Here is a 12,239-nt window from a genome sequence, read left to right as displayed (position 1 = left end):
TACGGTGACTTGACGAGAATTTAAAAGGTCAGGCTGCTGAGGTGGTAAGGTTCTTCAAGGCAGAAAACCTGTTGGTCACATCTGTGGGCTACGTGCAAGTGTTAGAGAATGTTTTTGGCATGACGGACAGCCCAGCTGATCTTATGAAGTTTAGGCACACATTCCAGGAAAAAGGGGAGAAACCTTCTGCCTGAGTTTTCAGGCAAGATTAACGGTTGCATTGCTTGTGCTTTAAAGGGGCCATTCAACTGGCTGAATAAATCAATCAAGGATGGAGCAAGTTGTGAAGGGCTCGCTGTCACATAACGTAATTGCTTTAAGCATTTGAATTACTCACAAGACGCGTCCCCCTCCCTCGTTCTCCCTCAGAGAAGTAAGAGAGGAGGAAAATACAATGGAGGAGCGGGAGGCCTCCACATTTCAAGCGGGAGTGTGAAGGACAGGAAAACCTTCAGAAAGTAACCTGGTGGTTGCTTAAACAGAAAAGAAAGTCAGGAGATTTTGGAGAGACCCAGTAAGGGATCGTGGCATCTCGGAGATAACACATTGCAATTAATGTATCAAGGGAAACACTAAAGTGCAAAACCCTATTCCTGAAGGCTCAGTGGGACCAAGCTCAGATGTATCCATACGGATTGAGGACATTTATGTTAGAGCCATACTTGACTCAGGTTCTGAAGTTACTCTACAGTTCCTTTTACAATTGGTATTTGACGCCATTTACCATTGACACCAGTCAGTACCATAGAAATCTGGAGCCTTAGTACTGATGACTAACTATCTGATGGTTACTTGAAATTGAAGCTGGAGTTTTCAGAAGCAGAATTTGGAGTAGCTGAGACACTTGATACTTCAGTGTTGGTCTGTCCAGATCCGCTTGAAAATAGCGAAGGTTCCATTGTTGTGGAAAAAAATACTCCCACTGTGAAAAGGCTCGTGGGAGCCTGCAAGGAGGGAAGTGGAGAGAATTTTTTTTTGAAAACCTTGTTCATTGTCCACCATTGTCCTGGTGTTCAGAACAATTTTTGAGAAGGTGCAAGTTCCTCCTAAGCAGGATGATGAGCAGGAATGAGGAACTGTATGGTACACCCAGTCCAAGCTCCTCGTATTACATCTTGGGAAGGTAGCCATAGTGACGGGAAATTCCCAAGAATGCCCGATGCTGAGGCTCTCTTTATGGATGCCCTGGAGGATCGCGAAGAAGAGTCATGCTCACCTGCTGGGTGCCAGTGAGACCTGAACTGCAGAAATCTTCCATGCAAACAGGATAACAGTGAATGACAGGAACACCTCAGAGAGAGAGAGAGAAGCTACCCTCAGACATGGGATGCCAATGGCACGTCTTTTCTCTGCGAAGGGTCATGTCTAGTTTACCGGTGAGAAAATGGGGGAGAGACATCTCCTGGTTCAGGAAAGTTAACAGCAAAGCCATTCAACTTTCGTGACGCCCTGATACCCGAGGAATGGAAAAGGAGACTAACTGAGAAGATGTTGAAACTTAAAGATGTCTTTTCTACCGATGAGTTTGATGTGGGTTGCCCCAAGAGTACTCGCCACACTATTAGGGTAATGGAGGACACCCCTTTCAGAGAGAGGTCTTGACGGTTAGCACTGGAGGAGGTGGAAGATGTTCAGTAGCATCTACTGAAACTGCAGGAAGCTGGATTATCACTGAGTCACAGAGTCCCTATGCCTCACCCATATTGATGGTGAGGAAGAAGAATAGGAAGGCATGAACATGTGCTAATTATCGGACACTGAACTGATGTACAGTCCCCGACCGATATACTGTTCCATGGACCGAGGATGCTCTTGCCTGTCTGAGTGGAGTGAAATGGTTCACTGTGTTGGATCTAAAGAGTAGGTATTATCAGATCCCCACGAGTGAAGCTGATAAAGAGAAGATGGCATCCATATGTCTACTTGGATTCTTTCAGTTTGAAAGAATGCCCCAGGGCATATCAGGAGCACCGGCTACTTTCCAACATGTCATGGAGAAGACTACTGGGGACATGAACTTGCTTGAGGTACTGGTGTACAGATGATCTCATAGTGTTTGGGTCTACACTGGAAGAGCATGAGATGAGGCTACTGAATGTGTCGGTCCGCCTGAAAGCTGCAGGGTTAAAACTGTCACTAGACAAATGTTACTGCTGGGTGTCTATGCCTTACGTAGTGAACAGCTCAATGCCAAACCTGCCAGTTTTCCGGGTGAAGCCAGAGGATGGGAATTGTCCTGTCAAAGTTCTCTTTCGGAATTAGTTTTCGAAAGGAGAAGATGGCAGATGCAGCGCGCGCGGCCGTTCCGAATGATATTGTATGTGTTAACTAGGGGCCGTGCACAATCCTGATTTGATGGAGACAGACGTGAGAAGCACAGAGGAACACCTGGAGAAACTTCTGAAATGCCTGCTTCGCTGCCGCTGCTACTGTGCGATCAAGAATCTCTGGAGGGGAAGGCCCCAAATCCTCGGGTTTAGCCTATTGCCTGTTGCCGGGGCCGGGGTCGAAGTGCTCGGCAGAGATGGTGCTCGGTACTGGAGAGCTGGTTGGAGGCTCGAAGTTTTCGGACGGACTCGGAGTCGGACTGTGGTCGGATGCTTCCAGGATGTTGCATCGGCAAGTTTGCGGCGCTGGAGGTTCACCGTCTGCGTGAGATGATGGGACTTTCGAGAGACTCTGAGACTTTTACTGTGCCATGGTCTGTTCTTTATCAAATTACGGCATTGCTTTGCACTGGTGTAACTATAAGTTATAATTATGTGGTTTTTGTCAGTTTTTCAATCGGTTTGTCATGTGTTTCCTGTGATATCACCCTGGAGAAACATTGTATCATTTCTTAATGCAAGCATTACTAAATGACAATAAAAGAGGACTGCGTGTTCTCATAATCTAATCTAAGCTTCTATCCCCAGGGCAGGAAGTACGTGTTGACCCAGAGCCAGACACAGAACCTATACCTAGTCGGAGAACACTGCACAGAAGGAGGAGAACAGAAAGACTACCTACTGACAATAGTATGATCTCAGAAGAAAGACCTGAAGAGGGACCAGCCACTGAATACTGTACAAACTCAGAGGATGAAGAAATCGGAGTACGGTATGCCTTACCTTACGCAAACTCCCCAAGGACTGACGAAGAGATTTCTGAATCTCCAAGCCCTCACTCAGATGTAATGGGGAGGACTACCAGTGACAGGTAGAGGTGATAATAGACAGTAAGGGGAAACTGGGCTCCAATATAATTGGAGATGAAGCTGAGCTCAGTCAGGTGGCCGGGGAACCTGAGTCGCAGGAAGGTACGAGTGATAGACATGGGGAGGCATCCCCAAGTGAACAGGAACAGTCACAAGAAGTGCCTGAGGCTGAAGAAGCTGACGAAGAGATAAGAAGGTCTCAAAGACTCAGGGAACCTCCAATTAGTCTGGCATATGATGCACCGGGGAAACAGAGTGTTGCGTCCATTGCAATAGTGAGATAAGTTACTGCCATTTACAAATGGATTGAGATGCTGTCGGCTGCCTATGGATTTACAAACTTCATTTGAATACAGTAGTATTAATAATAGTTTATTAAGTTGCGTTGTCATGACATGACATGACTATTTCTGGAAGGGAAGAGTGTAATGCCCTAGTTAAGATTTCTACTGCAATGTTGTGAGGTATTTTATTTTAGCAGCTTTCTGTAAAAGTATTGCATCCTACTGGCAAGAGCGTTTTGGTTTCGGCTAACGACAAGGTGTCATAGAATAAACTCTGACTATTTAACCTCCTAATCCTCTTAATTTATGATTACCTTCATGGTCGGATCTTTTGCAACCAAAGGACGGCAGTAGACTGGGATAGGGACATTCTTCATGCGATTGTCTTCTTGGCTGCCATTTGGACTCAGCTAGAGTAACAAGAGGATCAACACAAACTTTTAAGAAATTAAATATCTGCATTTCACAAAATTAAAATACATCCAAACATTTCAAAGTAAACTTATTATCAGAGTATATATATGTCACCATATACAACCCTGAGATTAATTTTCTTGTGGGCATTTCAACAAAGCCATAACAGAGTAAGAACGTAATAGAATTAATGAAAGACCACACCAGCTTGGGCATTCGATCAATAGGCAAAAGACAACAAAATGTGCAAATACAAATAGAAGAATAAATAAATAAGCAATAAGTATCAGAAACATGAAGAAAGTAAGTCCATAGCTTGTGGGAACAGTTCAATAATGGGGCGAGTGAAGTTGTGTGAAGTTATTCCCCTCTAGTTCAAGAGCCTGAGGTTTGAGGGGTAATAACTATTCCTGAACCTGGTGGTGCGAGTCCTGAGGCTCCTCAACCTTCTTCTTGATGGCAGCAGTGAGAAAAGAGGGGTAAGGTTCCTGATGCTGGACGCTGTGTAGAAGCATTCAATGGTGGGGAGGGCTTTTCTCGTATTGGACTGGGCTGTATCCACTACATTTTGTATGATTTGCCGTTCAAGGACATTAATATTTCCACACCAGTCATTTAATCCTCATTTCCAATGTTTGCATCTCACTGCTCATGGTGACCTAGAATTTGTCATGGGAATAATGACCAAGGTTATCAGAACCAGCTATGAAATAGATGCTATCATACAATATTTCTGGAGTGTTTCTCTACACAGCTGAAAATGGAAATCAAACCGCTGTTATCAGGGATCTGCGGAGCTGCTAAACCCTCAGAAAATCTACAGAAGTGAATGAATTGATGACCATTTAACTAATTGATCAATTATTTAACTTAACATTTTCAGCATTTTGTTCTTGACCGTTAAAATCCTGAAAATTGTATGCCATGTTAAACTTTGGCACTTTAATTGTTTTAAATTATACTTACTGCTTAACAGACCGATTAAAATTATTTTATACATACTGAGCTTAATTCCTCTCAGGATTATTTCAAAATAATGAGCCCGTTGATTTAAATTCTATTTTCTGAAGTGCATACCAGAATATTTACTCTGGCTCTGTACAAAATGTTCCAAAAATCAGTTGAAAATACAGAAATAGAGATATTTACTTCATGGTTTTCTATCCATACATTTCAGCGCAGCTAATGATGAAACTGTTTCTTAAAGCCAGGCATCTTTCATAGCTACCATGGGATTAAGGGGTTATATTGCAAGCAGATATTTTATATTATGGAGCTTCCTTTGAGACCACTGTTGGTGATTATAAAATCTGGCCCATCAACATGAAACATCATGTGGCTGAGATAAGTTGGACCACAGGGAAGTTCTCAACATTAGATCTTTGAAATTTCTTGGCTTCATTACTCTCCTCAATATATCTGTGTGAACATTTGGTGTTATATGTAGTGCTGGGGTTGGCAGTATAATAGGCAAGAGATTCAAGAACAAGAAGCAATCTCAAGATATACATTCATTACTCCTTCATGAATGAATTATTTTTCAAAGCTGATCTTTATCTTTGCTTTCACCTCCGTTATTCCTTTTTGCAGGACCACACTTACGCACCACAGGACTAAAAAAAGTGGTTAATCTAGAAGGGACTGGGTGGACTACAGCGTGCTGTTCCTTTTAAGTAACGAAGGCTCAGAATGTACATACTGGTGGTAGTGTAGCCAAACTCCTAACTTTAGCAAACATACTGATTTCATGATACAGGGGACCCCTGCATTACATTGTGGAAGTTCACCCTTAAAGAATTTACAAATCACTACAAAATTTGAGACATGGAATTTGTGTGGAAAAATAGTAAATAAATCAATGCAGAATTTCTTCTTCTTCTTAAGACCATCACCCCTATGGGGACATAGGCAGCCGACAGCATCTCAACAGAGTTATCTGACCTGGGTCAGTCTCTCAAGGTGTAGCCCATAGAAGATCCTTCCTCTTTCAGGGATGAGGTCTTTGGAGATTCTGTTGGTGTTTCCGTAGCGCTGGTTTTTAATGAGATGGGGTTGCTAGCTCCACATCCAACCCTTCTCCTTTTGGGACTGTCCATGGCAGAGTTAATGCAGAATTTACTTTTTAATTTAATCACATTTCTTGACACAACCTGAATCTGATTTGCAACTGAGGTGGCTTCACATTACAGAAAACTGTGACATGTACCATTGTCTAGGAGTGCCTACCTACCACCTCAGCAACACATGCCATAATGGGGGCCATCTGCATTCTTGAACTCAAGGCCCTTTTCTTACTGAACAACAGATGCCACAGAATGAAGTAGTCAAGGGACCTTCCAGGGAGGCAAACAGATACATAATTCTACCCCAAGGTTGGAGAGCATTTGGTTACTCATATCATGGTAACCTTCTAATCATGATTATAACTACAATGGGAACTGTGGAATCAATAGTTAGATCAATTCAAGTTTATTGCTGCATACACAAGTACGGTGAAGTATGGCTACAATAAAAACAGCAGCATTACAGGCACATTCCTAGGTTCAGAAAGGTAGAAATATATACGGAGCAAGTGCAGGAAACTGGGTTTGAAGTTAGAATCAACTTCGCCCTACTAAATGAATGACAATCTAACACATCTGTAAATTTTAAAGAGTGTTTCTTTGAACACTGTGCTGCTAATGTTTCATTAAAGTACATCACAAGAGAATATGAGATGCATGCTTTAAGCATTTGTGTTTGAATGTTATAACTGACCACTCCCTATCCAGTTTATGCTTTGGAGGCAAAATTGTGCAGAAGTGTGTAAAAGCAGAGATCTGCTGCGGACAACCAAATCCCTACCTGTTTATATTTTGCAGGGAGGCTCCAGCCACAGGCCTGTAGTCGGCCATCATCATTCCTGACGTGGTCCCTCACTTGGCGGTACTGCTCACGTTTCAGCTCTCGCCGAGCATTTGATGTACAGTCACTACAAGGAAAACCAACAGTTACTTCACTGGTTAAGCAAAGTTGGAATGAAATGTTTTAAAATGCCTGCAAACGGCTGGTGAGCCACATGGTTGCAGATTTAAAAGTACTCCAAACGGCAGTATTTCTTTTGTACTTTGAATATTCCGAACAAAAACATAAGAAACAAGGGGAGGAGTGGGTCATATTTGCCCTTCAACTTGCTCTGCCAATCATTATCATAATTGATCCTGTGCCTCATAACTACTTTGGCATGCGATTCCCATATCTTCCCATTTTCTTCCAGATCAAAAGTATTTTTAACACAGAAAGATGAAAGTGCTCTACAGGCTCTACAATGAAGTATTTATGATAAAAAAGTCATTGATCTGATCTCTGCAACTGACGGCCGATTGTTTTCCAAAATTTCCAGCTTTTTGATGTAGATTACTAGGATCTGCTAGATTTTGGTTCTGTTTCTCTCTCTGATAGTTCATCTGACAACTTCAAAACTAAAACAAAGAATCTGCAGTACCCAGGCAGGTAAGAGTGCAGTTTCAAAAGAACATCTAAATAGTATTCAATTAATGCCAGCTGATCAATACGCTAAAATTTTCTCCTAGATCGAGCCATTTCCATTAGAAGTTTTCATCAGCAAATATCCATGTAGATAGAACTTTTTACAAGCACCTGGAATAGGTAAATAAGTGTGTGTTACCTGATACAATCTGACTAATGAAACATTAATTAACATCGCAGAATCTGAACCACATAATGACAGAATATTGAATTCAATGTCAAATTAGGTCAGAGATTGCAAGACAAAAGGAATGAAAGACTGGATTAAATGAGAGACAAATGATAGGAAACAGATTTATTATGTCATAAATAATTAAAATCTGGAATGAGACTCCATGCTTGTAAACATAATTTTCATTACTGGAAAGGTTGATTGGCAGTAATTAATAAATCACTTAAGTAAATCTTATGCTTGACAAGTCCCAAAATGTTCTGACAACTTTAGTCTGTATCTAAAGCTTAAGTCTAGTTTAAGAATGCCAAGTCAAAGGGCCAGATGCTATTTTTGTGAAGTTTATAGAAAAGTACAGTGCTACAAATAACACCTTCCAATGAGTGGATAATGCAAATCTTACTTTGATGTACATTATGGAGAATGTGATGGTCTCACTGGTATTCCCAAGGCAAAATCTGACACAGTAATATTTACAAGCACCTTGATACGATGATCACCCAACCCTCTGTCTCCATTATCTTGCTCTTCATGAGGGTACACCAACTCTCAATGTGAGCAACACTCCCCACCTGGACTCCACAAGCACAGCTCTTTCAATGCCCTTAATGAAGGTCTGAAGCTCCCTACTCCCAGGTAGTGCACTCAACAGACTGACTCTTTAGCATACTGAATGGTTTACATTTGTAGTTTTGAAAATGTTCATCCATAAACTAGAAGAGATGACTCACCCATTTCTACTTTTTTATCTTTAATTTTCTATCTATCATTTACTCAGTCAGTTCATCTCTCAAGTGGCTGCCACCCACAGTCTTTAACATTTTGTGGGATTTTCCTAATATTTTGTCCTTGACTTGCAAAGCCCATCAGAAAAAAAGTTTTCTGAAGACTTAATAAAAAAATGTATTATAAATGCAACAGACAACAAAAGCTATTCATTCATTGAAATATTACATGGAACCTGTCCAGGTCCAACTATTTTCCAACCCTTCAATAAGATCCTGGCAGCAACTATGGACCTATAACCAATCTATGATCATCAATAAGCTGGGTTGAAGCTTGCAATTTTCTTACCTGTTCCCTTAACATATGAAGAGCAAGGGAATCTCTAGACTTGTCAAAAAAAAGTGAAACCAGCAAGTCCATAATCTAATACTGGACAAACACCTCCAGCTAATCTGATGCAACCAGATACAAGCAGTTTTCAAGAAATTATTTAATTTTATGAGAAATTTAAAAAACTCTAAACCCACTGGTTATAATCACCAGCTATGGACAGCGGACTTCTTTAGCAAGGCATGCAAAGATCATCATATCCTCCAATCCTAAGAGTGACCATTTCTGTAGGCATTCCTAACAGCTACCGTTAAAAGATCTTGCAGATAATAATGGAGGGCCAGATGGTGTTTTCTGTCATGATTTTAGACTGTTTCAAAGATAAGGCTGTATGGAAATTTTTGTGGTGGGTTGCTAGCTAGATATTCCAATTTTACTCTCACAAAATGTACTCAAATTCAAGTAAATTCTCTCTCAAATTATTGCACATTAATTTTAACTGAAGGGGCAGGCATGACTGCTCATATTTAGATCTTTGTCTGTAGTAAGGATTTGTTTTATGATCATTCTCCCTAGTTAACATGCAACCGAAGATCTGAAGTTTTTGCCGTAAGCACTTTGTATGATAAAAAGTCATACTTCCACCATCTGGAAGGCTTTGCCCTTTAAAGCTGATGGATGATTGGCCCATGAGCCACGTAGTCCTGGGCAATGTTTTAAACCCCCGTGGCAACTAAAAACAAAGGCACTGCTATAATGGATTTCTATGGTTTTTTCATCCTCTGGAGGCACGTAGATTATGGGACCATCCACACACATTGCAAAGTTTTTGCCTCCCCATCTCTATCTAAAGGGGAATGCCCATAACAAACCCATGGATAACCACATCTAATTTAGTTACACTTTCTTCTGAGAAGGACTGCATACCTTTGTCAGTTTCTCCTGCTGTTGTATCTATATTGGTAACAACACCTTCCATGCCACATTTCTAAGGTATATTCCCCTTATCTTCAGTAGTTCAACCTACTCCACAGTTGGAAGATCTCTCAACCATGTCATTTGATCCCCTGAAATTCTACTCTGATCCGCTCTTCCCCTACACATTCCACAGCTGACTTTACCTTTATCTTTCACGTTCAATCATCATCTTCTGTAGCCTCAGGCATTTTCAATGAGGTGTCATCACCAGAAATATCTTCCCCCCCTTTCCTCTTTCATCATTCCAAAGTACCTGTTCATTTCATGACTGTGATACTCACTTTTCCATCTTCTTCAACACTCATGGCACCTTATCATGCAACACCTGAACTTTTAACACTTTCCTTTCCACCAACAAGAGAACAACAATGCATCTAGATGAAACAGAAATCCATTAACATTGTTTCCAAATGTAGTGTATTCAATATCCACCATGTGGTATCCTCCACTTTGAAAAACACAAACGGAGAACGGGTAATGTCTTTGTGGAACACCTTCATTCAGTCTGCATTGGTGATGCAAGTTTTGGTTACTTGTCACTTCAATTCTCTATCTCACTCCCTCTTCAACAGTGCTGCCTTTGGCCATTCCAGCAGAGCCCAACATAAGCTCAGGAACAGCATCTCATCTTCTGTTTAGGTAGATCACAGAATACAGGTTTCAACAAGTTAAACAATTCAGATGCCCTGCCCTTCCTGCCTGTAACAGAACAGGCCAGCCCCAAAACTCATCATACAAACTGTTAGAGTGGCCAAGCTTTGACTTAATAGGATTGGGTGAGATCTTCAGTTCCTGATTGACATGGTCAAGCAACTGGAGCTGGAGGCACTCAGGACCACCCAGAAGGCTTAAAACATCACAGTGAGTCTTTTACTGAGGTGATCACTCTCAAGAGTGCAGGCTTCAGAAAGTGGATGGGTGACCACCAGCAGAAGCAAGGAAAGTAAGCAGTTAGTACAGAATTCCCCTGTGGCCATTCCCCTCAGCAACAAGTATACCCCTTTGGATACCACTGGGGGTGGAGGGGGGGGGGGGAGAGATAACCAATCAAGATAAAGCAGCAGCAGCCAGTCAATGGCACTGTGGCCAACTCTGAGGATCAGCAGGGAAGGGCAAACTCAGGTAGGGTGGTAGGGACAGGAGACTCAATAGGTAAGGAGACAGGCAGCAGATTCTGTGGTCACAAGAGAGAAGTTTGATGCCTTGTTGCCTCCATCCACCCCACAGGAGCTGAGGTCCAGGATATCAGAGCAGCTGCAGAACATTCTCAAGAGGGAGGGTGAGCAGCCAGAGGTCACAGTGCACATTGACACCAATAAAAATGGGGAAAGAGGTCATGCACAGTGAGTACAGAGAGTTAGAAACAAAGCTGAACAGTAACACTTCCAAGGTTGCCATCTCTGAATTTGTCCAAGTATCACACGTTAGTCAGAGCAGGAACAGGATGATAGTACAGATGAATGAATGGCTGAGGAAGTGATGTAGGGGCCAGGGTTTTAGAGTTCTGGATCATTGGGATCTCTTCTGGGGAAGGTATGTCTTGTAAAAAAAAATAAAAAAGGATGGGTTACATCTGAACCCGAGAGGGACCAGTATCCTTGCAGGCAGGTCTGCTAGAGCTATTGGAGACAGCTAACACTAAATTGGCAGGGATTGGAACTGGAGAGATAGGGCTGAGGATGGGGCAAGTAGATGCAGTGTTTACAAGTAGACGCAGTGTGTTGTGAGACTATGAGGAAGGACAAGCCTATGAAAGGGCAAAATTGCAGTCAGTGGGATGAGGTGGATTGTAACATGAAAACAAAACTGGAAAGGGTGATGAATACAGGACTGAAAGGATGATATTTGAACACACGCAATAAGATAGATGATCCTGTAGCGCAGTTAGAGAATGGTAGTTTGAAGCTATGGGCATCACTGAACTAAGTTGCGACTGAAGAAAGATCATAGTTAGGTGCTTAGCATCCAAAGATTCATCTCATATTGAAAGAACAGGCAGGAAGGCAGAGTGGGTGGGGTGACTCCACTGGGTAGAGTTAAGAAACTGCAAGAGTTATGAGACCCTGATGGTCCCCTGAACAGTAGACAGGATGTGGGATATAAAGATACAAAGATTGGTGGAGGGACAGGGAGTCTGCAGAACGACTTTGACAGATTGGGAGAATGGAAAGAAGCGGAAAACGGAACATTGTATGGGGAAGTGTATAGTCATGCACTTTGTTAGAAGGAATAAAGGGGTAGACTATTTTCTAATTGGGGAGAAAATTCAAAAACCAGAGGTGTAAAAGGACTTGGGAGTCATTTTGCAGGGTTCCCTAAATGCTAACTTGCAGATTGAGTCAGTGGTAAGGAAAGCAAATACAATGTTAGCATTCATTTCAACAGGTCTAGAAAATAAAAGCAAGGATGTGATGCTGAGGCTTTTTAAGGCATTAGTCAGACTACAAGGAGTATTATGAGCAATTTTGGGCTTTTTATTTAAGGAAGGATGTGCTGACATTGGAGAGGGTTTGGAGGAGAATAATTCCAGGAAAGAAAGGGTTAATGTATAAGCTTTTAATGGCTCTGGGCCTGTACTCACTGGAGTTTAGAAGAATGGGGCTATCATTGA

At 41.9% G+C, this 12,239-nt stretch overlaps 1 protein-coding gene across 7 annotated transcripts in view; it reads right to left on the bottom strand.

Moving 5' to 3' along the window:
• The window catches only part of mapk8ip3 (mitogen-activated protein kinase 8 interacting protein 3), a 198,219-nt gene that overhangs the window by 62,584 nt on the left and 123,396 nt on the right, over positions 1-12,239 (bottom strand). For all 7 annotated transcript variants that reach the window (XM_072268888.1, XM_072268891.1, XM_072268889.1 and 4 more), the window contains exons 16-17: positions 6,739-6,865; positions 3,795-3,890 (exon numbers count right to left, since the gene is read on the bottom strand). In XM_072268888.1, coding sequence (XP_072124989.1) covers positions 3,795-3,890; positions 6,739-6,865 — 223 coding nt within the window. The remainder of the gene's footprint in view (positions 1-3,794; positions 3,891-6,738; positions 6,866-12,239) is intronic.

Source organism: Mobula birostris, chromosome 9 (genome assembly GCF_030028105.1).
Source record: "Mobula birostris isolate sMobBir1 chromosome 9, sMobBir1.hap1, whole genome shotgun sequence".
Taxonomy (NCBI): domain Eukaryota; kingdom Metazoa; phylum Chordata; class Chondrichthyes; order Myliobatiformes; family Myliobatidae; genus Mobula; species Mobula birostris.
This window is presented reverse-complemented; position numbering and strand designations above follow the sequence as displayed.